This window comes from Merops nubicus, unplaced genomic scaffold (assembly GCF_000691845.1).
Source record: "Merops nubicus isolate BGI_N331 unplaced genomic scaffold, ASM69184v1 scaffold7933, whole genome shotgun sequence".
Classification (NCBI taxonomy): domain Eukaryota; kingdom Metazoa; phylum Chordata; class Aves; order Coraciiformes; family Meropidae; genus Merops; species Merops nubicus.
The window spans coordinates 1-24,969 of record NW_008598208.1 but is presented as its reverse complement, the minus strand read 5'-3'; the positions used below and the strand labels follow the sequence as shown (position 1 = coordinate 24,969).

The following is a 24,969-nucleotide window of genomic DNA, read 5'->3' as shown; positions in this document are numbered from 1 at the left end:
AACAACAAACTCTCCACTTAAAAAACAGAAGTTGTCCTGCTCTGCAGGGGATTATACTTCGAAGTGAAGCCTGCAGGTAGGCCTGCAGGTTTCTAGAAGTCATGCTGCATGATATGCAACATGAACTGCCAGGTAACTAGATAGCTACAGCTACCACCACTACCGCACTGGTTTCCAAAACATCATCAACCAACAGAAGGTGCCATAGGTATTAGAAAAAGCTTTCTGAGGAAGATGTATACATAAAGAATTCCAGGTCCAGAATAATAAAATCATGCCTTCAGAATAAAACTTCATTAAATAAGTCAGTTCTTCCTAAGAGAAAGTAAGTGTGCCAATTAAGCAAAACCCCTGTTACAGGGAAGAACTGCCAGCAGCACAAGTTATTTTAGCTGACATTACTTCAGAAAAAGCCCACCATTCACCATCTGTTCTGGCACAAATTTTGAATGCTAAGAAACTTTCCAACATGACTGATGAAAAGAAAGCAGTCAAGATGCAGAAGTTTTTGTTTTGGTGTTAAAAAGAACAAGCATCTAGGACAACTCGCATTGCAGCAAGAAAAAACACAGAAGTATTGCACATTTCATAAAAATCATTACAGAGAATTACAATAAAGCAGAGTGTAAATGGAAGACACATAAGAGATATAACACAACAAATAAAAACTGCTTACAAAATTTACATGAGAAGCAGGTGGGCAACTCCAGACAGCGGGTCAACATTTACACTTCAGCTAGTAAGCATGTCTACAAAGCTTTTTCCGAGCTTATTTGGGAACAAGACTAGACCTTTTCTAAGCTAAAGGCTCCATCAGCCTTTTAAGTACAAGACTAACCATCAAAAATCCTGTTCCCTTCAGACACAGAAAATAAAGGCCAATGTGTAACAAGGAAGCCAAAGGAATCAATATAGCACAGGGAGAATGAAAGGCCAGGGAGATGCTGTTACCTATGTTAAACACCCAACGACCACACCAAGATAAACCATCTTCTCCAACACACAACTCATAACTGAAGTGGAAACTACAGCAAAAATAAGAAGATATGAAAGAGTGATAAAGAACACAGATAAAGAAAAATACATAATTCATCCATCTCAATATTTGTAGTTTCAGAAGCAGTAAGAAATTCTTAATGCCTTTCTGCAAACCATCAGTGAGATCTCACTTAGAAGACTACTTGAAATTTTACTTCTCCACTCTTGTAAAAAAGCTCAATTACTAGAACAGTTAAAGAAAGAAAATTCCCATGGGAATTGAAAGCTCATTGTGAAATAAGGCTTGTTTAACCCAGCAAAACAATTAGTTTTAAGAGAATATGACTACTTGCTATAAATACACTAATGAAAACATCACAGAAGAAACAGAGGAGCTACCTAAGTCAAGGAGAACAAAATAAAAAGCATAAAACCAAACCTTTCAAGTTTCACCATTCCTCTGGAAATCAGAGGTCTGAAGTTTGAACACAGCCTTTAACAAAGAGCTACCTAACATTTCAGTTCCTTCGAAATGTTTTAAGAGTTCACAGAAGGGATTATACCAATACTATAAGGATAGAAAATGACATCAGGTAGGTAGAATGCTATTCTGGTGCCATCCTCCATATTGATAATGAATATAATATATTTTTCTATTCAACCTCTAGGGAAAAAAAAAATTACTTTCCTATTTCCTCCCCCTAGTTTTGTCTAGCATAAAAAAAATAGGAAAAAAACCACCCCGAGGAAAAGCACTATATGAAATTTGCTAACCAAGAGGAGATTAAGCATTCTATACAAAACTGTCTGAAGATTATGGGTTAGAACTATCTGGTCCATCCTTGTGATAAAGTTTAGACAGAAAGAGATGAACATTTTTGTGCCACATAGTCAACAGATTTATTTCTCCCCCATCTGAACCACAAAATCAGTATGTCATTGCAATTTATGAATGAGCTAAACATTTGGGGCACTTTTTTAATAGTCTGGAAAATAAGGCTCAAAAAATCCCTTACAAGCTCTTTCTTAGAAAAACGCCAAGTGACAGATGGAGTTTTAGCGTTTGTCATGACACCAGATGATGCTTTATGTGAAGTCATGCAATACCTCTTAAATAGTTATTTCAAAAAATTCTAGTTTATGTTGCAAAAAGGTTTACTAGTAATTTAATATCGGTTATATTTTGTTTCTTAATGGAAGAATGAAAACAAAGACAACTGAATAACACTACCTCAAAACTCTAGGTAGTATGCTGAACACATGAGCTAGGATTCCTAGAATAAACAACCTGAACTACTTTCTGACCTCAAAAAACCCCACCTTTTTTTGAATGAATTGTTTTTGAAAAAAATAAAAATAAAAATCTCCAGAATGGAGAGCCACCCCCCAGGAATATCTGGACAGGCTGGAGGTGCGGGCTAACAAGAACCTGATGAAGTTCAACAGGGACAAGTGTAGGGTCTTGCACCTTGGAACACATAACCCAGGAATGCAACTCAGACTGGGATCCACCTGGCTGGAGAGCAGCGCTACGAAAGGGACCTGGGGGTCTTGGTGGACAGCCAGCTCAGCATGAGTGAAGCGTGTGCTGCAGCAGAGGCGGCGGGCAGGATGCTGGGCTGCATTAACAAGGGCATCCCCAGCAGGGGTAGGGAAGTCATTGTCCCACTTGACTCGGCCCTGGTCAGGCAGCACCTCGAGCACTGCATTCAGTTTTGGTCTCTGCTATACAAAAAAAGATACGGACAGGCTGGAAAGGGTCCAGAAAAGGACCACAGGGATGATCAGGGGACTTAAACACCTGCTGTATGAACAAGGTCTGAAAAATCTGGGTTTGTTCAGCCTTGAGAAGAGAAGGCTTAGGGGAGACCTTGGTACCATGTACCAGTATTTGAAGGATGGCTACCAAAAGGATGGAGACTCCCTTTTTACAAGGAGTCACATGGAAAATAGAAGGGGGAATGGTTGCAAGTTGCTCCTGGGGAGATTCCAATTGGAATCCAGAAAAAAAAAAAATTTCTTCAGGAACAGTTAAACATTGGAATAGTCTCCCAAGGGAAATGGTGGATACCCCTACAATGGACCATTTTAAGATTCAGCTCAACAGGGTGCTGGGCCATCTCACTTAAACTATATACTGTTTGTTTTGTTGTTGGTTTTTTTTTTTTTTTTTATATATCTATAGCTTTTTTTTACCTTGAAAGGTTGGACCAGATGATCCTTGAGGTCCCTTCCACCCTGGCATTCTATGATTTTTATAGTTACTGTGCATCCTTTCACTTCTACAGTTTTTATACTGACAAGCTTAAAATGTTTCAACATTTCCACTTCACTATAATCTTCCTTTCTTTTTTCCTTTGGTCTTCCTTTCCCTCCCTACAGGGATATTTAAACAGAACCTATTTAGGAAGTCATTTAAGTCATTTCAAGTCACTACCACCTTAAACAGATAAATTACAGCATAGAAATCTGGGTTTGGTATAACAACACTGTTCGGTTTCTCATAAAGCAGCCCTAAAGTTGTGCAAGATTCAAGAACAAATCTTCAGACATAATAAGTTAATTTTCCCTTCACCAAATCAATTTCTGAATTAATCTAGAAACAACACTGTTTACAATGAAGCAGATTCTTTCCTTAAAATATTCCTTAAGTATTTAAAGTCCAGAGGAATTAAAGACTTGGGGAAGAACATTTTATCAAATATGAAAAAGCTTAATTTATATTCAAGATACTACTTTATGTCCAAATTACGAGTGCGAACTAGAAGTAATGCATGGATTTAGGAAAGTGTTTAGTGCCATCTATTCATCAGATTTATGTAGGTATGCAGATGGCAAAAACCTTAATGAGGGTTCTGCATTAGTTTTGTAGCATCTGTCCTACTTACCAGCTGATCAAAAGAGCATTTGTTTGAGAGCATTCAACTCACTTCAACAAAAGCAGGCAAATATTAGCCAAAAAGAGAGATAATCTGTTTGAGGGCCTCTTTTCCCCATTTGTGTATGCAGCAATTCCCACTGACAGCACTGTAAAGTCATAGAAAACTAAACAAATTTATTGTTATCAAATTCAGAGCAGGAAACAAGAGCAATACTCCAAAACCTAGCTTTATTTCTTCAGTTTTGGGAGTACAGCTTTATCACGTGCAATTATGAAATATGTCCTTCACAGATGTACATTAGCCTAGCAAAAATCTGAGTCTCTTAGCATAGTTGAGGACAAAAACGCTGCACTCCAGAAGAACATGAGAGCAAAGCCTTCCCAGCACACCTTTTTACTGCAGACAAATCCCTGGAGCAAATCTCCAAAGTCTGCAGAGACCAAATCGAAACATGCTTTATCTTTTCACAACAGGGACCTTTCATCAATTCTGCTAGCCAGCCAAAGTGACCTTCCAGAGCCTAGGCCAGGCTGACAAGAGACGCAGACAGATGGGTACACACAACCATTGCTATAAAAGATATTTAAGAAAATACTTTTAGCTTACCGTTACAGACTTCAGAGTCATTCCGTGATAGGTGCCCATGGTATCAATTTTAAAGCCTTCCGTCTCTGCAAAGGAAAAAAGGTCTCTTGTAAATCATTATCAACACAAGGACGCCGTGTCTAAATGGACAACACTGGACATATCAATTATTTTCACAAAAAATGCATCTTGTTATTGGCAGTGGTTTTGGCTCTGTTCACAATACAAAACCTGGTTAGTAATTAGGAAATCGGTGGTTTCTTTAGACAGTGGTCTATTGGGTATTTCTGCGTTCTGTAACCAGAGTAAGCTTTTCCTGTTGTATGAAATCACTCCAGAGAAAGCATATAAACTTAAATCTTTGTGAGAATATGTTACAACATGCACGCAGTCTTGGAAATTCTCTTCACTACAAAATAGAGAAGTACCTCATACTCCCAGAACGCATTAAAAAGCAACATTTTCAACTTGTATTAGTGGAAAAATATACTTATTAAGAAGTTGGTTTACATGTTGACTGTAAAACCATGGCCACATAACATTATAAATTCATTTCTGGAGTGCAGAAGAGAACAACATCACTGTCATATAATACAATGGATAGAATCTGCATAAATTCACATTACTAGATTAAAGGTTATAAAAAGGGTTGTTTTGGTGTTTGGTTTTGTTGGTTTTTTTTTTTTTTTGGTGGTTTTTTTTGTGTTGTTTTTTTTTTTTTTCCTATCTTTTTTGTTTGCTTCATCATTTAGATCTTTTTCAGCAGTTTTAATCAGACCGAATTTATGCTGAGTGCCAGAAACCTGCAAGTGGTCAGTGACTAAGCCTGCTGCCACCAGTCTGTTCACTTTTCAGTACTCCTCCTCTGTCCTCCTACTCTCAGCGCTCTAAGAGCAAAGTCAGCTCAGGAATTTTGCCACCAGGACTTGCAAGAAAACCTTTTTTCTTTTGCAAGTTCCCTAGCCTCATGCATCTATTGTCAACTGACCCCATCAACCAATCATTCAATTAATTCATATTTACAATGCCATGGTGATCACCAATCAAACCATGGTAAGAAAGCATTTGTCTACACCTAAGCAGCTTTTGGGCTATTTCAAATATGCTTAGGTAAAGGTAATTTACATGGTGCAGAAACAGCTAGTCAGAATTGGAAGATTTTGCCACTTATTACAACACCTTCACACAATGCATCAGTACAAAAACATAATACACCAAAAACATTTCAGAATCAAAGCAATGCTCATACCTGAACCTACAAAACGTCAAAGATAAATACTAGACTTTATCATGAGTAAATTAACTTAAATTGAAACACAGAAAAATGTTTAAAACAATGCATATGCTCTGGGAATCATCTACGGTTGTTTATCTGCTCTTCCTTAGATGAGGAAGGTTATCAGAAACTTGTAGGAAATCAGGCAGAAAAGTTCCCCTGATTTAGTAATTCTCCAGTGTCTACAAAAAGATACCCAAAAGTTGAAAATTTCATCATATACGACTCATAGCATTGACAGATAATCCACCTTCTGAACACTGGTTTTGGTTTTACCTTGTCCCCCTTGACTATGCTACCAGACCTAACACCAACTATCAAGTGGAGAGTTCTAGTGTTACTGACCACATTTTACTTTACACAGAAGTCACCTCAGCTCCAGCCCATCTTCATCTTGGCTCCTCAAGGCCACCTCTCCCCTTTTGCTGGTTTTAACATTTCTGAGCTATACAGAGTTGTCTCCAAGAAAGCAAAATGCAGGTACAGACAGACATGAATGCAGTCTTTCTACTAATTAAAAGGAAAAAAAAAGAATAAAAAGAAGCCTAGCTTCCCTTTATAAATTGATATTGCCTTACTGACTTTCTACCCAAGCCCAAGATGCAATTATGCATTGAGTCTTAGCTCAGGGCTCCTACAGCTGGACTTGAGCTAAACAGAGTGACGCTGCACCCAATCAACACTTTGATGCCTAACAGTTTTCTCTGTAACTATATAGGTCAACGTTTCTGGGCAAGGAGCACATTAATATTTCAGAATACTTGGTAGAGCTCCCCTAAGTTGAAGAGATGCTTTTGCTGACTTAGAGTGACACAAATCTGAGGTGTATAATCTAGGCTGACACTTATTTATAAATTTCAGAACTTCAACAACAGAGGAACCTTTCCCCTTTCCAAACTAACCTAGTTTGGGTTCCTCTTGCCAGTGACATGGAAAATTTCCAACTATTTCTATCAGATGTTATTCCCAAACTCCACAGAATACAGACACCCCTTAACAAGGTCAGCAAAGCAGGCCCTGTTGTGCCTGGCCTGCCACAGTTTGCTTCCACTCAGCACAAATCTTGGTTCTATAATCAGTTCTACATGTTTGTACCCTGTTTCAGCTAATTCTTTCCACTTTTCCCTAATAAAACTTTACATTCCTCTCAAATAATTAAAACAAACCACTAGCTCAGGTCTCCATCAGCATTGCAAAGGGAATAAAGGCCCACAGAGCCAGCAGCAGAGTTAGGAAGCAAAGCAAAGGGGAGAGAGGCAGCTGGCAGGGACAAGCCTGTACTTGTTTCATCTGCCAGTTGTTTCATCTTTCACAACAATCTTCCAAAGCCTCTAAAAGAACCCTGTTCTTTTATAAGACTTACATCCTGGTTCATATTTTGTGAGCCACAAGAGCCACTAAGCAGAGCTCTGGCTCTCACCAGCTTCCTGATCTCAGGCTTGTGCTGACCCTTCCTCCTAGCAGGAAAACAGCTCAGATCTGACAGAGGCACCGGTGGCCTCAAGCATTAGACCGGCTGAACGCTGCCAGCAGCTACATAGGCCTTCCAATGCTATTTAATAGTAGCAAATAAAAGGGTTCTGATAATCTGTAAATAACAGCATAGTCCTTTTCCTTAGTAACATAAATCTAAGGGATGCTAAATGGACAAGGTAGGAGACAGGTACCCACTTACGTTCCTGCAAAGTTACTGCAGCCACTATGAGGCTGACTGCAGGCTCCAGCATCCATTACCTGCAAGTAGGATAGGAGGAGTAGAAGAAATCACCTCCCAAACTTCCCACCAGCTACCAGGTTTCCTGGCTGAAACTCTGAAGCCATTGCTGAATGAGACTTAAGCATCTCCAGCTTCCAGATAACCACAGCAATTCTCCTCTAACTGGCAACAGCACACTGCTCAGAATACAGTTTTTTTAACCTTAACCTAGCACACTCACATTCATGTGATATTCTAACAGTCAGCCACTCACTTTTCTCTACAGAAATAAATGCTGCTACAAGTGAGAGCTCTGCCACTTGCACTTTTGTGCCTTTCTAGAAGGTCTCAACAGTTTGCACACTTAGCCACATATGGTAGTATGTTCAGCTCCACTCAATGAGCGTAGCCTGCGTAAAGCAGAACACAAATGCATCCAAGTCAGGGACTCCACAGTTATGGCTGCATTCCCACTTCAGAAACTGCTGAGAGTGTTAGCCAGGTTAATGCAGCTGGCTGTAAAAGATGTTCAAGGACCAGGCTAGAAAGCAGAGAGGCACTTCTTCCAGAGCATTCTCTGAAGGTAGTGGCTGACCCTGATGCAGCTGCTCAAAAGCAGACCTGGGATACAAGAGGAACCACAGGCCACAATAAAGAGGAGCAGAACAGCAATGTGGAGCACCAGGAGACATTCCCCCAGCAAACCTCAGTGTAAATGCTGTACCATACCCTCTGACTAAGAACACAGAAGTAAGATGTTTCTCACCTCTCTCCCAAAGCGGTTCAAACCTGTGCTCCCAAGTTGTGCACCAGCACAGAGACAAAATACTAATACCTTACCAAGAATTAGTTTCTAACTCCAGTTTCAAAATCACAGCTTCACCGATAGTAATAGGGGAAGCAGCTAAAATTATGAGCCATCCACTAAGGAAAGGGTATTGAAGAAGAAAAGGGCCTTTTAGAAGTACCGCAATGGCAAGACTTTGGACCTTTATTTTTAAACTTAAAATTAGATGGAGAACAACTGTTAAAAACACTTACTTGAAAGCCTTCAATACATAGGGATTTTTCAATAAAATTACAACGAAGTTATCATGCAAACTTCCTTTAGACAAAAAGCAGTCCATATTAAATTACGCCTTAGTGTAGACCTGAATTTGAGGTAAGAATGAAAGCAAAGCCCAACAAGGTATTGTGACAAACTGTACTGCAACTTCTTCTGTTTTATAAGCATTAAAACATCAACAAATGCCTTAAAAACTACATTTTAAGACTACATACAGAAACTAGTACTGAATAATGACTTCTAACACTTCAAAAACAAACCATCATCAGTTAACATTAAGGCCATCTTTTCTTCTCCAGTCACAGCATGTATTACAATCACAATTTCACAGTTCAATGACCCAAAGACTGTCAAAAGAACCACGCACTTTGAGTGTGGTTCATCACTAGCTGCCTTTCTAGCACCACCATTCATCAGCCTGAGTGCCCTCTCTCACTTGAAAGAATTAGACCTGCTAATAAAAATATGCAACCTAATGCATCAGCTTATTGGACTGTTTATATTCTCGGTCACCACTCAGGCCTGTGTTCCATTTTCTTCCATATAGGTATTAATGATCAAAGTGTCTTCCATTTGCTTAAAAAGTCCACTTCTCACCATCCATCTAGGTCACCCTTCGTTTTGATACTGCATCTGCTGTGGCTCCAGCCACCCAATCTGACTGCAAACTTGAGCACTGATACATTACCAAAAGAATAACAGCTTTAAGAAGACCCAAACTAGCCTAAATTTCTGGAAGGCAGACTAGGCAAACTTGAAAAAGAACCAAGAAGCACATCTCTAAAACACTGAAAAGCTCAAGCTAAATGCTTTGCATAAACTGTGGATGATAAAAGATTAAATAACCACTTCTTTTTTTCAGCTGTATACTCTTCAAACCTAAGATAGCAACAGCTCTGCAGTGTGCCTGGAAATCATTCACTATTCCACTTCACATTCATGGTAATTAAATCACTGACACCAAATTTCATTCCACGTAAGAGTTTACTGAGCACTCCTTTTCAGTACTATATCCTAAGCAGTAAAAGTTAAGTCTCACACCTAAACTTTCAAGCTACACTAACTGGTTTATGAAATACTCTCCACAGTTCACATGTAACAGTTCAGTTATAATCTTAACAAGTAATTAACACCAAGTTTTTAAAAGTTTCTCAAAGTACTAGTAAAAAAAAAATTACAATATGAATCTGTGTGTTTTTCAGCACTGAAGTGAATATACACTACTGAAAGTTATCAAACTATTTGGTCACAGCAAGCCAGAAAAGAGAGACAGACTGCAACCTGGTTTCCAAATGTGAATCTCTTGCATATATTAGCTGCTAGAAAACAAAAGCACAATCTTATGACCTTAAAAATTAATGCAATGAATAAACCTCTAACAAGGCAGTCAAGTTTCAGAACTTTGCATCTTCTGCTACCAGTTCTCCTATTCTCCTTATGTAAACAGAGATTACATAGTTTAGAAGAAAACACTTATGACAAATACTTCCTTTTTAAAGAAGCTTTCTTAACAACATATCGGACAGAGGAGAAAATTTTTATGGTCCAGAGTCACCTCAAGTTCAGAAACTTCAGAGTCCCCTGTTGCATAGGCTTAACACTTAAGACTGATTGAAAGCTAGCCATACTTCTAAAAAAACTATGGCTATGGTTGAAAATCGAACACAATTACAAGAATAATTCAAACACAGAATAACAATATCAGAAAGTCAACAGCAAGCCTTCCTGAAGCTTCACTTGGATGTGGTAAACAACATTCTATTCACCTTTGTGGACTGAAATGCACATGGCTGCACAGCAAGACCCTCTCCAGTTTACACTAAATACAACTACATGTCTTTTTTCATTATTAATTTTAACAACAATTGGCTTCTGTTGTGTTGAAACCTTGACAACAACAATACAAGGCAAACAAGTACAGCAGTCCTGGAACAAGCCTCTAAGAGCTAACACTTGGAGCAGCACAAAGGAACTTTACCATCTGTACCAAGAGATACACTCAATAGATAATGAAAATGTTAAATCTTCAAGATTATCACCCCAGCACTACTTCACACTCTGGAATTACTGAAGAAACAAGCGTGTGAACAGGAGGATCTTGAGTAAAGCCACCCAAAAACCCAGGAAAAGTCAAGGTATAGCATCCAAACAGTTTAGTACCTATAATGTCCAACAAAACGATCACATGAGCTCAAAACTTTACTGTACTGAGCTGAAGAAGTCAATAAAAATTGTTTTAAATATCAAACATTAAGGCACACAGGAGAGGACCCAAGATACCTTCCTAAGCCTCAAACAATATTTGGACACCAGATTTTTAAATCCTGAAAAGCATTTAAAAATTACGTTGCTCAAGAAGACAGGACGGGCTATAGTTTGAACAAGATGGTCTGTGGCATGAATAAAATACCACTAAGAAAGATGCACTTTTATAAATGACATTTATAAAATGTAAGAAATAAAGCTAAAGAGAGCAATATGAAGCAATAAAACTACAAAAGGAGAAGTAGAGAAAGTTTAGCACAGAGTGGAGCTCTATGTTGTTCAAGAGAGGATACCATCACCGGCTGCCAGCATGAAAGAAACCCAACAGGAAGGAAAGAGCAGTCAGGGAAAGTAATTGCAGAGAGTTCACCTCCCCACCTCAAAATCCATGTGAACAGTTCAGCATGGTGGGTGCACTGTCAACTAATATGTATGTCCTAGGTATTTCCACAACAGAACAAGTCCTACTGCAAGAGACATATGGCATATATCACAGAAGTTTAGAAATGCTAAAGGAAAGATTTCTCTCTCCTGCCTAACCAAAGCTTCAGAAACAAGACACCCATCTGAGGGAAAGCTACCACTGACTGACTCAGGGCTGCACGAGCACTTTGATTTGCTCTTCAAGGACAGCACTTGACAATTACCAACCCACTCACATTAACTATTAAAGCAATCTAAACCATTCTAGCAGCAAAGCCTGTCCCATCTGGCATGAAAATTTTAAGTAAGCCAACCAGAGAAGAATCCTTATCCACCACACCAGAAATAATGATCCATCAGAAGAAGCAGAGAAATTTGGCTGCAACTCAGCAGTTTACTTAATGCTTCTCATGTTAAAATTCCTGAAGCTACTGTCTTAGCTCTATGAGCTTTGGATCGTTTATGCTAAGAACACGACTGTTAATTGAAAAACCCTGCATAAACCACACAAATATACAAAGTGTCCTCATTTGGGGTAGAAACAGAGATGGTTCTGTTTAGTGATTTAACTTTTCAGCTAAAGCTCTTCTAATTAACTGCACTGTCTTGAAGTTAGCAGCATATTTTCACAGACTGCCTGCTTTTAGCAGTGATAACACTCCATGTTTAGAGTCACTGCCAGGGATTGGTGTGCAGACCAAGGTCACTGCTGAAGCTTGAGTCCCACATGGAAGGGGGTAGAAAGTAAAAGCCGCACTTGCAGGGAGAAGCGGAGGAGATAAGTGACCCTGAAATTCACCAATGGGGTATTCCACCCCATATCCCTCGTATTTAGTGTAAAAGCTGAAGGATTAGGAGGGGCAAGCCCTTCTGTTGCTCTTCCGTCTTCTTGCTCGGTTTTGCTGCTCCTGCAACGTCCAGCATTGGAGGACTCATCCATTCTGGACGGAGCACGTCCGGTCCAAGCACACGGGCCTCAGATCCAAATGTGAGCAGGCCACACGAAGTGCAGCGCGTGGCGCCTGCACCAGCCCTGTGAACCTGGCGAACAACACAAACTCACTTTTGAATAGTGGGTGCTACCCTTGGAATTAGAGGGGCCCAGCCTCCATCCAGGTGGAGGAGAGGGACAACAGAGCTTATTGGACTGTGTAGAGTCAATGGCCTGGCACATTTGAAGCACACAAGTACAGAGCCCTGGTGGACACTAGTGCACAGTGAACCCTATTGCCATCGAATCATAGAGGGACAGAGTCCATCACTATCACTGGAGTGACAGGAGGATCTCAAGAACTGACTGTGGTAGAGGCTGAAGTGAGCCTAACCAGGAATAAGTGGGAAAAACACCCTATAATGACTGGTCTAGATGCCCTGTGCATCCTTGGCATAGACTTCCTCAGGAAAGGGTATTATAAGGACCCAAAAGGGTATCGATGGGTCTTTGGTATAGCAGCTGTAGAGACTGAGGACATTGAACAGCTGGCTGTTGTGCCTGGACTTTCAGAGGAGTCTGCTGTTGTGGAGCAGATCAAAGTTGAAGATCAAAAGGTGCCAGCTGCTACTAAAACGGTGTATCGACGACAATATCACACTAACAGAGACTCTGTAGCTCCTAACCAGAAATCGATTCATCAACTAGAGGGTCCAAGGCTGATTAGCCAAACTCACTCACCCTTAACAGGCCTATATGGCCAGTGCAAAAGCCTAATGGGGAATGGAGACTGACTGTGGACTATCATTGCCTGAATGAAGTTACACCAGCAATGAGTGCTGCTCTGCCAGACATTCTAGAACTCCAGCATTAGCTGGAGTCCAAGGCAGCTAAGTGGTATACTACCACTGACATTGCTAATGCTTTCTTCTCTATTCCTATAGCACCAGAATATAGGCCACAGTTTGCCTTCACCTGGAGAGGTGTCCAGTATACCTGTAATCAACTGCCCCACGGGTGGAAACAGCCCTACCATTTGCCATGGACTGATCCATACTGCACTGGAAAAAGGTGGAGCTCCAGAACACCTACAATACATCAATGATGTCATTGTGTGGGGTAATACAGCAGCAGAAGCCTTTGAAAAAGGTAAGAAAATAATTCAAATTCTTTTAGATGCTGGATTTGCCACCAACAGAAGCAAGGCCAAGGAACCTGTACGAGAGATCCAGTTTTTGGAAATTAAATGGCAAGATGGGCATCCCCAGATCCCAATGGATGTGGTTAACAAAATAACAGCCATGTCCCCACCAACTAACAAAAAGCAAACACAAGCCTTTCCAGGTCCTGTTGGTTTCTGGAGAATGCATATTCCTGGTTACAGTCAGATTGTAAAACCCCTCTATGAAATGACTCAAAAGAAAAACAATTTTAACTGGGGTCTTGGACAAAAACAAGCCTTTGAACAGATCAAACGAGAGATCGTACATGCAGTAGCCCTTGGGCCAGTCCAAACAGATGTACTCTACATTGCAGCTGGGAGTAACGGTCCTACCTGCAGCCTCCGGCAGAAAGCACCAGGGGAGAACTGCATTAAACCACATAAATACACGAAGAAAAAGCAATTCACCTCTTTGCTGCCTAAAACTTAAGTCTTCATGAATACTGTAGTACTATATGAAACTGTAGACAGACATTAAGCTGCAATCACAATGCAACTAGTAGAGGACTACTGTGAATTCTTCCTGCAGTTTCAATGTCTCCGAGGAAAGAGCAAACACATGAGACAAAGACAAAAGTTTAAAGACATCTCTCTTGGTTTTGTTTCGTTCTCTAGCCAAAACCACTACTACACACCTTCTTACATGCATCATATGATCATTCCTTCCACAGCCTCCAGTGAAACACAGAGTCGTGCCTGGGTAAGGGGAGGAAACCCTTCAGAGTGACACAAACCTATAGGGTTGAACTTCATCCCAAGTGTTATCCATTTTTACTACTGCAGGTTACTATATCTAGAACTTAATAATCCCTTTCCTTCAGACTTCTTTGCCAAAATCCCCAATACTGCAAGCCTTCCATAAACACATGACCTCCAGTTCTTATTAAACAAAAAAAAAAAAAGTCTTAAAGGAACAAAGTGCCTTATTTTACTTTTATTCATGACAGTTTCTGTTTGCAATCTCACTTGTGCACTGAATATACTGGGCCCACAACTTAATTTTGAAGGCAATTAAATTAAAAATCCTTTAAGGAATGAGTTCCCTTGACATACAGTTGCAAGTGATGCCTATAGTTCAGTTACAGTTCACAAAACCAGTGCTGAACGGCAAAGGAAAACATTAATGCCTAAATAATGGCTTCTGAAAACTACCTGCACTGTGAGTTTCTGCTAAAACTATAACTCCAAAAGTTTAGTCTATTACAGAACACACCAGAAGTAAGATCTGCTATTTTCTAAGGTTAATTTGTAGTTGGAGAAGATCGATCAAGTATCTCTAGGTCTTCTCCTAAGAAATCCAGATGTTGATTACTAATTCTACATAGCTTCCATAAATGCTGTATGAATACCCTCCAATAGTAAATCTTGTGTTTGAAATACATTCTTTCAAACACCTAATTCGTATTTCTAATGCTAGCCTACACTTATCTAACTTGGCATTACACCATAAGCTACTATTTCTTTAAATACACCTAGAAAACTGAAATACAAAATTAACACCATATATGAATAAGCCAAATATAAGAAACTAGAAAGCTAAGGCACATAAACTTGTCTGAGAAAAATATCTCAGAATTCATATCCATGGCACATCAATGCTACTCGGTTTCCATGAACCAAAAATAGTACTAACATGGACAAGGCCAAATACTTTAAAAGATGTAAGTTGAATTGCTCATCTACAGTTTAAAATGGCATTTCACAGCACGTAACTTCTTGCAGCCAGAAAAGAAAGCCTTTAGGAGGCATGAATGGCAAGTTTCATTAATTATTTTGTTCAAGAACTAGACTCAAAAGTGTAACAAGATTTGCCTGCCCTCTGCAAGAGACAAAAAAAACCATCCGAACACAGCAAACACATGATTTGCATCTTCTCTCCAGAAGGGAGGTAATATTTTCTACTGCTGCTACTGCTTCGGTTTTTTTTTTTTTTTATTTACAGAGACATAAAAAGCTAATATTTATTGTAATTACTGGAAGCAACTTGTAAAGTAATTTTGATTAAGGACAGGCAATCTATTTCATTTCATGTGCCTGACAGTCATATTTGCAAGTTCTGCTTTTTTATTAATTGCATATGACCTTTCCCAAACAAATAAATTCCCTCCCCCAAAAAGTTCTGGTTTAAAGCTTTGAGCTTGCTCCCTAGACGTACAAATAATTTCTAAGAAATTATATTTTTAGACTTTTACTTGGAGAAGCTATCTTAAGGCATAGCTACAGCTATTTTTTGTATTTTCGTAGGTTAGAAAAGTAATGGCACAAAATCCCCTAACCCAAACTTTAGAATTTGTCCGTTTCATTTCCCAATTTTTTTTTTCTCTTTTAAAAAAAAGCATTATGACCAACTTACCCTCTTTGCCTTTGAATCTTTCCTGATCGTATCTGTTGTAGGCAGCTGGAATAGGTTGCTTATTTCGTAAAGCAGGATCCTAAAACAGGTTAAATTAGATTCGTAAAACATACTGAAAGGTCTTTGATGTTACTGAACTTCATAAAATATTACATGGAACTGCCTAGGAGTATAAAATTAGTTCGCTTTTGTAAGAGTTTCACTGCATTGGAAAACTTGTGATATGCTTCCCTTCAACATCCATTTACAAGCTTGCAGAAATGGAGTTTAGAAGTACATACTGAAAGCAATGACAACAACCTGAGGCAAAACTAAAGTAGCAGTAACAAACTACATGAGTAAAATCTGTAAGTTTTATATATCACGGAATTTTTGTAATATCTCAAGAATTAGCAGGCAGAAAAAAAACGTCTGCTGAAAACTCATGATTAAGCCTTCAGCCCTACACATAAAATGCTCCTTACTAGGATGATTAAGCTAAAATTCTCCTAAACATACAGAATAAAACAAATTTGGAGGGAAAAGACACAGAGGGGGGAAAAAAAATAAAGCACCAAATCTAGAGGCACATTAAATACCAATTCAGTCTTTTTTGTGGATGGCTTATTTATGCATTCACAGCTATTCTGAATGGGACATCTGAACAGTCCCACGTACAATTTACAGAATTCAGCACAAAACAAATATTTAAACGTTGGAATTCATCTTGCCATTAAAATTTACTTCTTTGTTAAATGCAGTAGCAGCAAAACTAAATCCAAATATGATTAAATAGCTTTTACAGCAGAATGCCATTGAGTTCAAGCCTATATTAGGTGTAATAGAGCTCAATAGTAAACACCACAATACAAACCAAATCCCGTCTAATACCTAGCTAGACTTCAACAACAAAGCTCTAAAGTCTGTCCTCCTGATTTATTACAGGCAAAAGAAAGCTGGTTCAAGCTGTTCCCACTCATGAGTCATGTTCCAGATTCTTAAACATTTGCTACCCTATCTGTCAGGAAAATAGCAAAACATTTTGTTTGAAATGGCAGTAGTCTCATCTAATATATTTTTTGCAAATAGATGCAGGATGTCACTAGCGTTTGATAGATGCAGAAGCTGGCACTGGCAGTTTAATTTCTAAATAACAAGAACATATTGAACAAATTAATGTATTCAACTCTTTAAATACCAATAAATGTAACTTAAATCAAAGAATATTTGTGAAGTTATGCTTGCGAGCGGTGCATTCGTTGGTTTGTATTTCACAATAACAAGACACTCTGCTCTCACTTGTGGTGACACAGCCTCCATACTCAAAGTGCTGCTCTTACCGTTGGTGCTGTATTTGGTGCAGGTCTTTGCTCAGGTGCTCGGCCTTCTTCTCTCGCCTTTACTGACTGCAGAATTGCAAAAATGTTCTTGGCAAAGTTCTGTAAAACATATCAGATGCCCATGAACTTTGCTGACTATCTGTGTTTCACATAACAACACAGGTAGAAGAAACCGTTTTATTTACTTGAGCTTCACAAAACAACAAAACCAGTGCACCAATTTTCTAAGTAGATATTTTCTGACTGCTTTTCTGTGACAGAATTTAAACAGAACGAGTTTTAAGGCATCATTGTTACTCCCTATTCCTTAAGGCTCAAATTTGCCAGACGTAACTAGCTTCATTACACCACAGGGTAAACCAAACTTTTCACAAAGTGCTTTGTCATCTCCTTCTCCCCTCTTGCCTACCATGTCCTTATGATCTCCCTCTGGAACACTTCCTGCCATAGCAAGGAGGGAAAAGTTTTACTCAAGATTCCCAGGACTTGTCTCATCTCTGAGGCCCAGGTGTGCATCTGCTAATGAGCACCTGTCTGCTCACTTTTGGCCTCCTGACAGGATCTCTCAGACACAGCCCCACTGTGTGCCAAACCTGTGCTACAGCTTTCTTCCACACAAGCACAATCAGCTACTCTTAAGAAAGAGTCGTTATCTTCAGGGAAGAAGGCTCAGGAGGCTTTCCCTGATCCTGCATGGAGCAGCTGAGGCAAGGCAGACAGGCAGCCACTTCCTGTGCTTTCCAGCAAGGTCCTGAGCAGAGCACAGCGTGCTTCAACCGGCTGTTAGTGGTTCACAGGCACAACCCTATCACACTGCAGTGCAGTTCTTGCAATATTTATCTTGAATTACAACTTTACTCCATTTAGCATCAAGTAATTTAAACGGTAGAACTCTCCATATTGGGGGAAGCAAGTACAGGAATCACACTCACAAATCCTTGATTCAAGAGTGATCCAGGATAACTCTAATAACGTCATGCAGTGTTCTGTCAGATAACCAAGTCACTCATGCACAACTGAACAAATTACATTGATCAAGGTTTTTAAAACACATTCCTCCTGGTAATATTAGTAGGACAGCTTTTTTCTAAACAAAAATGTAAACACTAATTAAACTTTTGAAAGACTATGCTGCTTACATTACCACTCAATAGCCATTTTAAGCTATAGAGATACGTATACACAATGCGTGTCATTACTGTATATTGTCAATAAGGGTTTATCAGTAAAATAAATATTTTATCAGCTAATGAAAATGGCTTTTTTTACTAGTTCAGAATAGTATAAAGCATTCACAAAATGCTTATATTCAGCATTAGCATACAATATTCTGGAACAAGTGGCGCTAACATAATGGCACTGGCATTACAAAACAAATAAATGAATTACAAAACAAGGACTTCTAGGGTGAATTTTGTAGAAATCATTTAGAGAGGTCTGTAATGCAAAGCTTCTCTAAGCTTGTTCACTTGACCTCAGTCAGCATTTTGTCAAAACTGCTGCAAGCCAGAGGGGCAGGAACTGGAAGACCACCAGAAACCACCTACAAAGGCAAAGTCTTTCCTTGAGCAAACCCAGTTCTTTTCACAAAGACTGAAAGAACTCACACAGAACTGCATTTGAAGTTCTTTTGAGTCAGGAAAATCCTGGCAAAAAAAAAAACTTAAAAGAGCTACAAGCCATGCACGTATCAATTATACAAGGATACTCAAATTCAGCTCTGTTCTTCACAAAGTTAAGTCTAAACTACATTATTTTACTGGAAATTCAGAGATTTCTCCCAAACTGTGGACTGGGCAGCATATCAATCACCATTCTCATCACTGCTCTGCTCCATCACATACTGTCTCTTGGAAACAACAAGCTACTCCTCTGGAATTCAGGAAGGCAAACTAATTAAAATCAACTGGAAGAATTTTATAAGTGATTGTCGATGTAGAAGCCAAGTCTCTTTTTTGTCACAAAAATGCTACAACAAGCTTTCACATCCATATTTCATTCATAAAACCTATAGTTAACATACTCTGCAAGTGAGCATAAATTCTCATTTTTTTTTAAAGGCACTTTAGTATCTCAGATTTTAATAGCCTGAAACCACACCTTCAGTATCAAATTTAAAATTTTATTAAAAAAAAAGTTTTGATACTTCCTGTATCAAATTTAAAATTTGATATTTAAAAAAAAAAAAAAAAATCAACCTATAAGATTTTCACCCAACTGCTGAGAAGTCACTAATATGCACTGCATTAAAATGTTCTTGCTGATATCTTTTCTCCACAGCGTGAAAAGGCAGTTCTCTCAAGGCCACAACTAATATCAGTTTGGAAGGGAAAAAAACAGCAGTGTTTTAACAAAGCCCTCGAACCAGTTCCATCATTTTGCTGTTCACTGGCTTGGTTGGGGATATGGGATTACATTCCTGTGACAGAAAAGTGATAGCGCAGGAAGTCCACTGCAGGTACCAACTGATTTGCAAAGCCCTGAAGAATTGCAAGACTGCTACATTTTCATTGTTCATCCCTGCAGAGATCAGAATACGCACATCCACTAGCTCCTGACCTAGATTTAAATGTAACACCAAGTGCAACATTGTTATTATCAAAAACTTCTGATCTGGGCGACAAAGCAGGAAAAAAAAATTAAATATCCGTTTCTCTGCGCTAAGTCTTAAAGCAATCTGAACATGCTTTAAAAACAATGCTTATGTAAATCCTCAGTATGTAACAGCATAACTCCATCGATTCTTGTTAGCTGCCTAGAGTGCTGCTACTCCCATGAAAGCACTCCTTGTCGATTCCAACCACGTCTACACCGAGTAGCAAGTCAACAGATCAGGTGGTGGTGGTAGGGAAATAAAAGATGCAAAGTGTTTCAGCAACTACCAAATCAGGATTTCATACTACCTTAAATAAAACCCTATCATAATAGATTTTTTCCACCCACCTCACTCATGCCTCTAAAATGAAGACTTATGAACTAGACATAAATTGGAAGGGAAAACAATGGTAGCCAAAAGACAGTAACAGCAGGTATGGTCAGATAAGCATAGTCAATCATCCAACAGAAAAAGACTCGGGTTCTTTAGGAAAGCCTGCAACAATATGTAAATGCTCAAAATTTACTGGCACAGATGCTCTACCCCTTGCCAACACAGTGACTAATATACACCGAGTCAAGTTACATTTGCTGCTGTTCACTTCATACCAGGCTGCTTCAGGAGAAATACCAGAGTAAGGTCAGCCCACTCTGCTGGGGAAGACTTAGTGAAATTACATCACTAACAAGACTCCTTTTGTAATAAAAATGCTTCCATTTATATATATCACAATTTGTTCTGAAAAACCTGTAATCTTCATTCTGCAACCTATCTTTAATTTCTGTAACTAGCCATAACCCCAGTGCTCATTAGCAAAGTTTTCTAGTCACAATAGCAGCTTTATCATGCTAGTAAAAAACTAAAACACTGCAAAAACACCCACAAAACCAAAATACTCTAATAATGATCATCAAGGAGACATACTGATTTCAAACTCACAGAAAACAATTCCTGAGGCAAAGAAAAGATAAAGAAAAGTATATTTCATCTTAATCATCTAAATGAAATTAGAAGATTAAGTCTAACATATTAAACTAAAAGCACATACACTGATACAAAGTCTGGCATATAGGGCTTCAAAACTTTCCTGTAGCTGATTAAAAATTGTTTACAAAATAGATTTTACATTCTGGTATTTCACTGCAGGGAGAAAAAGAGTCAGGAACAACCACAAACTCATACTCTTTATTTGAGTTGACAATAACGATTTCTTGTTGGACATCTACCCCAAGAGCATCAAGAGCTGCAGAATAAGATAAATATTGCCCAAACTTACAATAGGACTGTAGAAAGAAAAATCAAGCTGCTACCAACACTTCTTTAGATGTTTGCTTGATATGCTCATCCTGCTAAGTCCTTCACAGCCACTGACGGATTGAAAGACAATACAATACCAGAAAATGTATATATCCATCACACATTTTCAGCAGGTCCTATGTACTGCATTAACATGAAAAATGTAAGCAGCATTCAGGGTGTCTCATGAAATTACAGCAGAAACTAAATAACTCTTTGTATGAAACATAAACTGATGAATTGTATATTTAAAAGAAAATATTTTGCACATTTAAATTTAAAGCACATTTAAATCTGGAGTCTTTCATTTAAGGCATTACTCTAGTATACCTAAGTATCAGTAGCTTCAGCTTCTAAACTATTCACCAATATTGAAACTGATCTTTTCTCCCCCATGTTTTCCTAATTTAAAGATAGTTCTAAAGCACTGCATTTTACATTGTGCACTAGGATGCTCTCAGAATCAAAGGCTGGACACATGCAAGACTGATACTTCAGGACAATCACAAGCAATTGCAAACATATTGGTAGAAAGTCTGTGTGAACTATTGGTATTCTCTGCACTGTGCCTATTCAGACCATTAAAATTTCCATCATTTCTGACCGAGCATCCTTCCTCTCCTTCAGGTAGAAACCACAGCTAGAAAGACAGTCTGGAATTACATGGTTGTGAAGTAAATCCTCCTTTTTGAATTGCATACATATGCACCTCTCCCATTTCCCCTACTGACTTTCATTTGAATAACATGTAAAATGAACAAGATGCTCAATTGCACTGACCTGTTTGCAGAGACCTCACAGTACTTCTCAAACTGTTCACTTCTGACATACATACCATGCTACTGACAATTTTAAAAATAACTACCTAAATAAATAGGTCACCTGAGTTACGCTTTTAGGACAACAGGATTTTAAGGAATTTGCAGTAAAGTACTGGAATTTATTTAGCTAACAAACTGAAGCAGAGTATTTCAATTTATTTTTTTTTTTAAAACTGTCACATTAAGGAACCTATAAAAAAAAAAACTGCACTGACCTGTTTGCAGAGACCTCACAGTACTTCTCAAACTGTTCACTTCTGACATACATACCATGCTACTGACAATTTTAAAAATAACTACCTAAATAAATAGGTCACCTGAGTTACGCTTTTAGGACAACAGGATTTTAAGGAATTTGCAGTAAAGTACTGGAATTTATTTAGCTAACAAACTGAAGCAGAGTATTTCAATTTATTTTTTTTTAAAACTGTCACATTAAGGTTTTTTTATAGGTATAAAAAAAACCTATCCATAAAACTGAACTTGTTACTAACTGCTTGGAGGGGAGGGGGATATTAAAAAATCAGACACTCCCTTTCATGAAAAGTTACTCTGGGAATCAAGTAGCATTCCTTCATGTTTCAGTCTAACTAGTATTACTATAGTCCACCGCACTGAATAGAAAACAGTCTACAAATACACAGGGCTAATAGCTACATTTTCAGTAAAAAGTTCCACTTCTCACTTGTTCCATATTCAACAAGGTTTTATAGCAAGAGTATTATAGGAAAGACAACTGAGACATTTAACATGAAATAGCACAACACCTAATTCAGAAGTATGAAAGAACAGCAACACTATAATACCCTAAAGATAGAGCACAGCATAAAATCTGCTCAAAAATCCTCCTCATACATAGCCTAAGCTTATATCGCCTATGAATGTTGCATATGGAAATGCAATTTTTAACAGCTATAGTAGTGCTTAAGAATGGTGAGATTATTTTAGAGCAAACAAGTTTTCTTTCAGTAAGCTTATACACTTCATTCTACCGATTTTTCTGACAAATTCAATGTACCTGTTTACAAAACAAAATTCATTATTGCTCAACATAAAGAAAATTTTCATGATCTGGCCCACCTTTCCTTTAAACACTGGCTGCATTCAAAATGCCTGCACTGGTACCTAGCAGCAATGTAACAGTCTTCTCAGCTTTACTAAGGAAGCTAATACAGGATAAAGTGGAGTCTGGGAAGTTAAGCCATTACACTTGTGTGCAATCATTCTAAAACTATAAATTTGGTTACATTTGAAAGCACAAATAAGGATGCTAGTTGCTATTAAGCTGGCACACCTTTGCCTTTTCAATTTTACTATGAAGTTCACCACACTTGTGAATTTCAGAACATAAAACAATTCTGCCACCTAGAGTCCATACATAAAGTTGCTTTTACAATAAAATCATTTCTTTTTAAATATCCAAAATTTTAATCTTATACCTTTTAGCTGTTAAAAGCGATCAAAGTATTAGTCTTCCCATATAACTATTTTGATTTAAATATTTTCCAGGTACAAGATCATATAAAAGAATTTACTTCAATTGTGATTGTAACAGTAGTAAGAATGTTCAAAAGGAATCAGAATGAAAATAGGAGAAATGAAAGTAACTGAAGAAGTGTTTGCTCACAGCATTTACTTGAAATAGTTACTGTTAAAAGGGTCTATGCTACAAATAAAAGTCATTTAAAAAATTAAGTATGCAATTACTACTTGCAGTAGTAATATATTCCAGGTGATTAACACAAAGCTGAAAATATTGACCATCATAAAGATGAGATTCATTTGGGGAAAATGAAAAGTCCGGCTACTTAAAAATTATGCACAGGAATACAGAAAACCACAGAGGAATAACATTCTGAAATAGTTCAGAGCAAAACACCGTATTAGATAAATTTGCAATCGTGGGCTACATCCCATGTAAATGCTACACACCAGGAAAGCATCCATCTGTCTAGCTAGGTCAGCTGCTAACTCCAGTCACGCCTCTCCGTTCTGGACTTCTCATCATCATGCACACAAACATACCCAGAAGCTCAGGATGGAGCAGTGGGGAAATAAAAATGAAGATTATGGAACTTCAAACATACATAGAACAGTCATACTCTATAAAATGAAGTTAGAGTGGAGGCCGTTTCCTTCTATATTAAAGTCCTTTTTTTATGGATGCACAAAGCACTGGGCATCAACAACCTTTTTTCCCCAAAGTACACGTAGCTAGTATATTACAACCGGACTGCAATAACTGAAGATATCAAATCTGAAAAATAATTAAGGTTTAGAAAAAATATTTTTTTTGGTGGAGTTTTGGTGTTTATTTAAACAAATGACTTGTAATATAAAATAAGACTCTTGTGTTGTCAAAATGAGGTTTAAGAAAATACATGCTGGATAGCCCAATCTAAGTCTTTCACAAAAACAGATGAAATAAAATTATCACAATTAAGGCAGAAAAACATTTTGATTCAGGCTTACTTCCTACTTTCTTATGGAGAAAAAGAGGACAATTTTTATATAGGAAACACCCACAATTTAGAACATTTTTATTTTTGGTAAATAATAAGCAGGAAAAGATCACACACATGAGGCACGTGTAGCCATTGTTCCAGCTTCTTAGTCAAAATGATCTAGAAAGGTTACATGGCATAAACTTTAAGACTTCCCACACGTTGAACAGCACAGATTATTTCTCCTGAGAAGGTTAGAGTTCACTTGAAAATAGGCAAGTCTAGTGTACTTGCAACTGTAAGAAAATATGACTAAAGAGTGCTACACAAAATTTAAAGTTTTAGCAATGACCTCTTGCATATCCCTATGGACTTGGTCTGCCTTGGAGGGAGTTGATTTTCCCCCTTGCAGCCTTCACAGCTTTGTATTGCTAGCACAACTGTGTTTTGGCTACTGCTGAACAGTTCTCACACACCATCATGGTTGTCTCTCCAACATTCCTCCTTCACCAGTAGCCTGGGGATGGGCAAGATCTTGGGAGAGGACATAGCCAGGACAGTTGACCCAAACTGACCAAAGGGATATTCCATACACCATGACATATACCCAGCAATAAAGGTAAAAGAAAGGAGGCGAGGGGCCATTCATTATTTAGTATGTTTGTCTTCTCGAGCAGCAGCTATGTGTACTGAAGCCCTGCTTCCCAAAAAGCGGTTGGACATCATCTGCTGATGGGAAGTAGGAAATAACTCTTTAGCTTTTCTTGGCTTCTGTGCGTGGCCTTTGCTTTTATTAAACTGCCTTTATCTTGACCC

The 24,969-nt window shown here is 38.3% G+C and overlaps 1 protein-coding gene across 1 annotated transcript in view; it reads right to left on the bottom strand.

Annotated features, from left to right (window-relative positions):
* CDC73 (cell division cycle 73) overlaps nt 1-17,776 on the bottom strand; it is a gene marked incomplete at its 5' end in the record, with an annotated part of 85,709 nt that extends 67,933 nt beyond the window's left edge. The window contains 4 exons of the mRNA XM_008936965.1: nt 4,467-4,531; nt 15,678-15,756; nt 16,997-17,097; nt 17,725-17,776. Coding sequence (XP_008935213.1) covers nt 4,467-4,531; nt 15,678-15,756; nt 16,997-17,097; nt 17,725-17,776 — 297 coding nt within the window. The remainder of the gene's footprint in view (nt 1-4,466; nt 4,532-15,677; nt 15,757-16,996; nt 17,098-17,724) is intronic.
* Between the last annotated feature and the right edge of the window lie 7,193 nt (nt 17,777-24,969).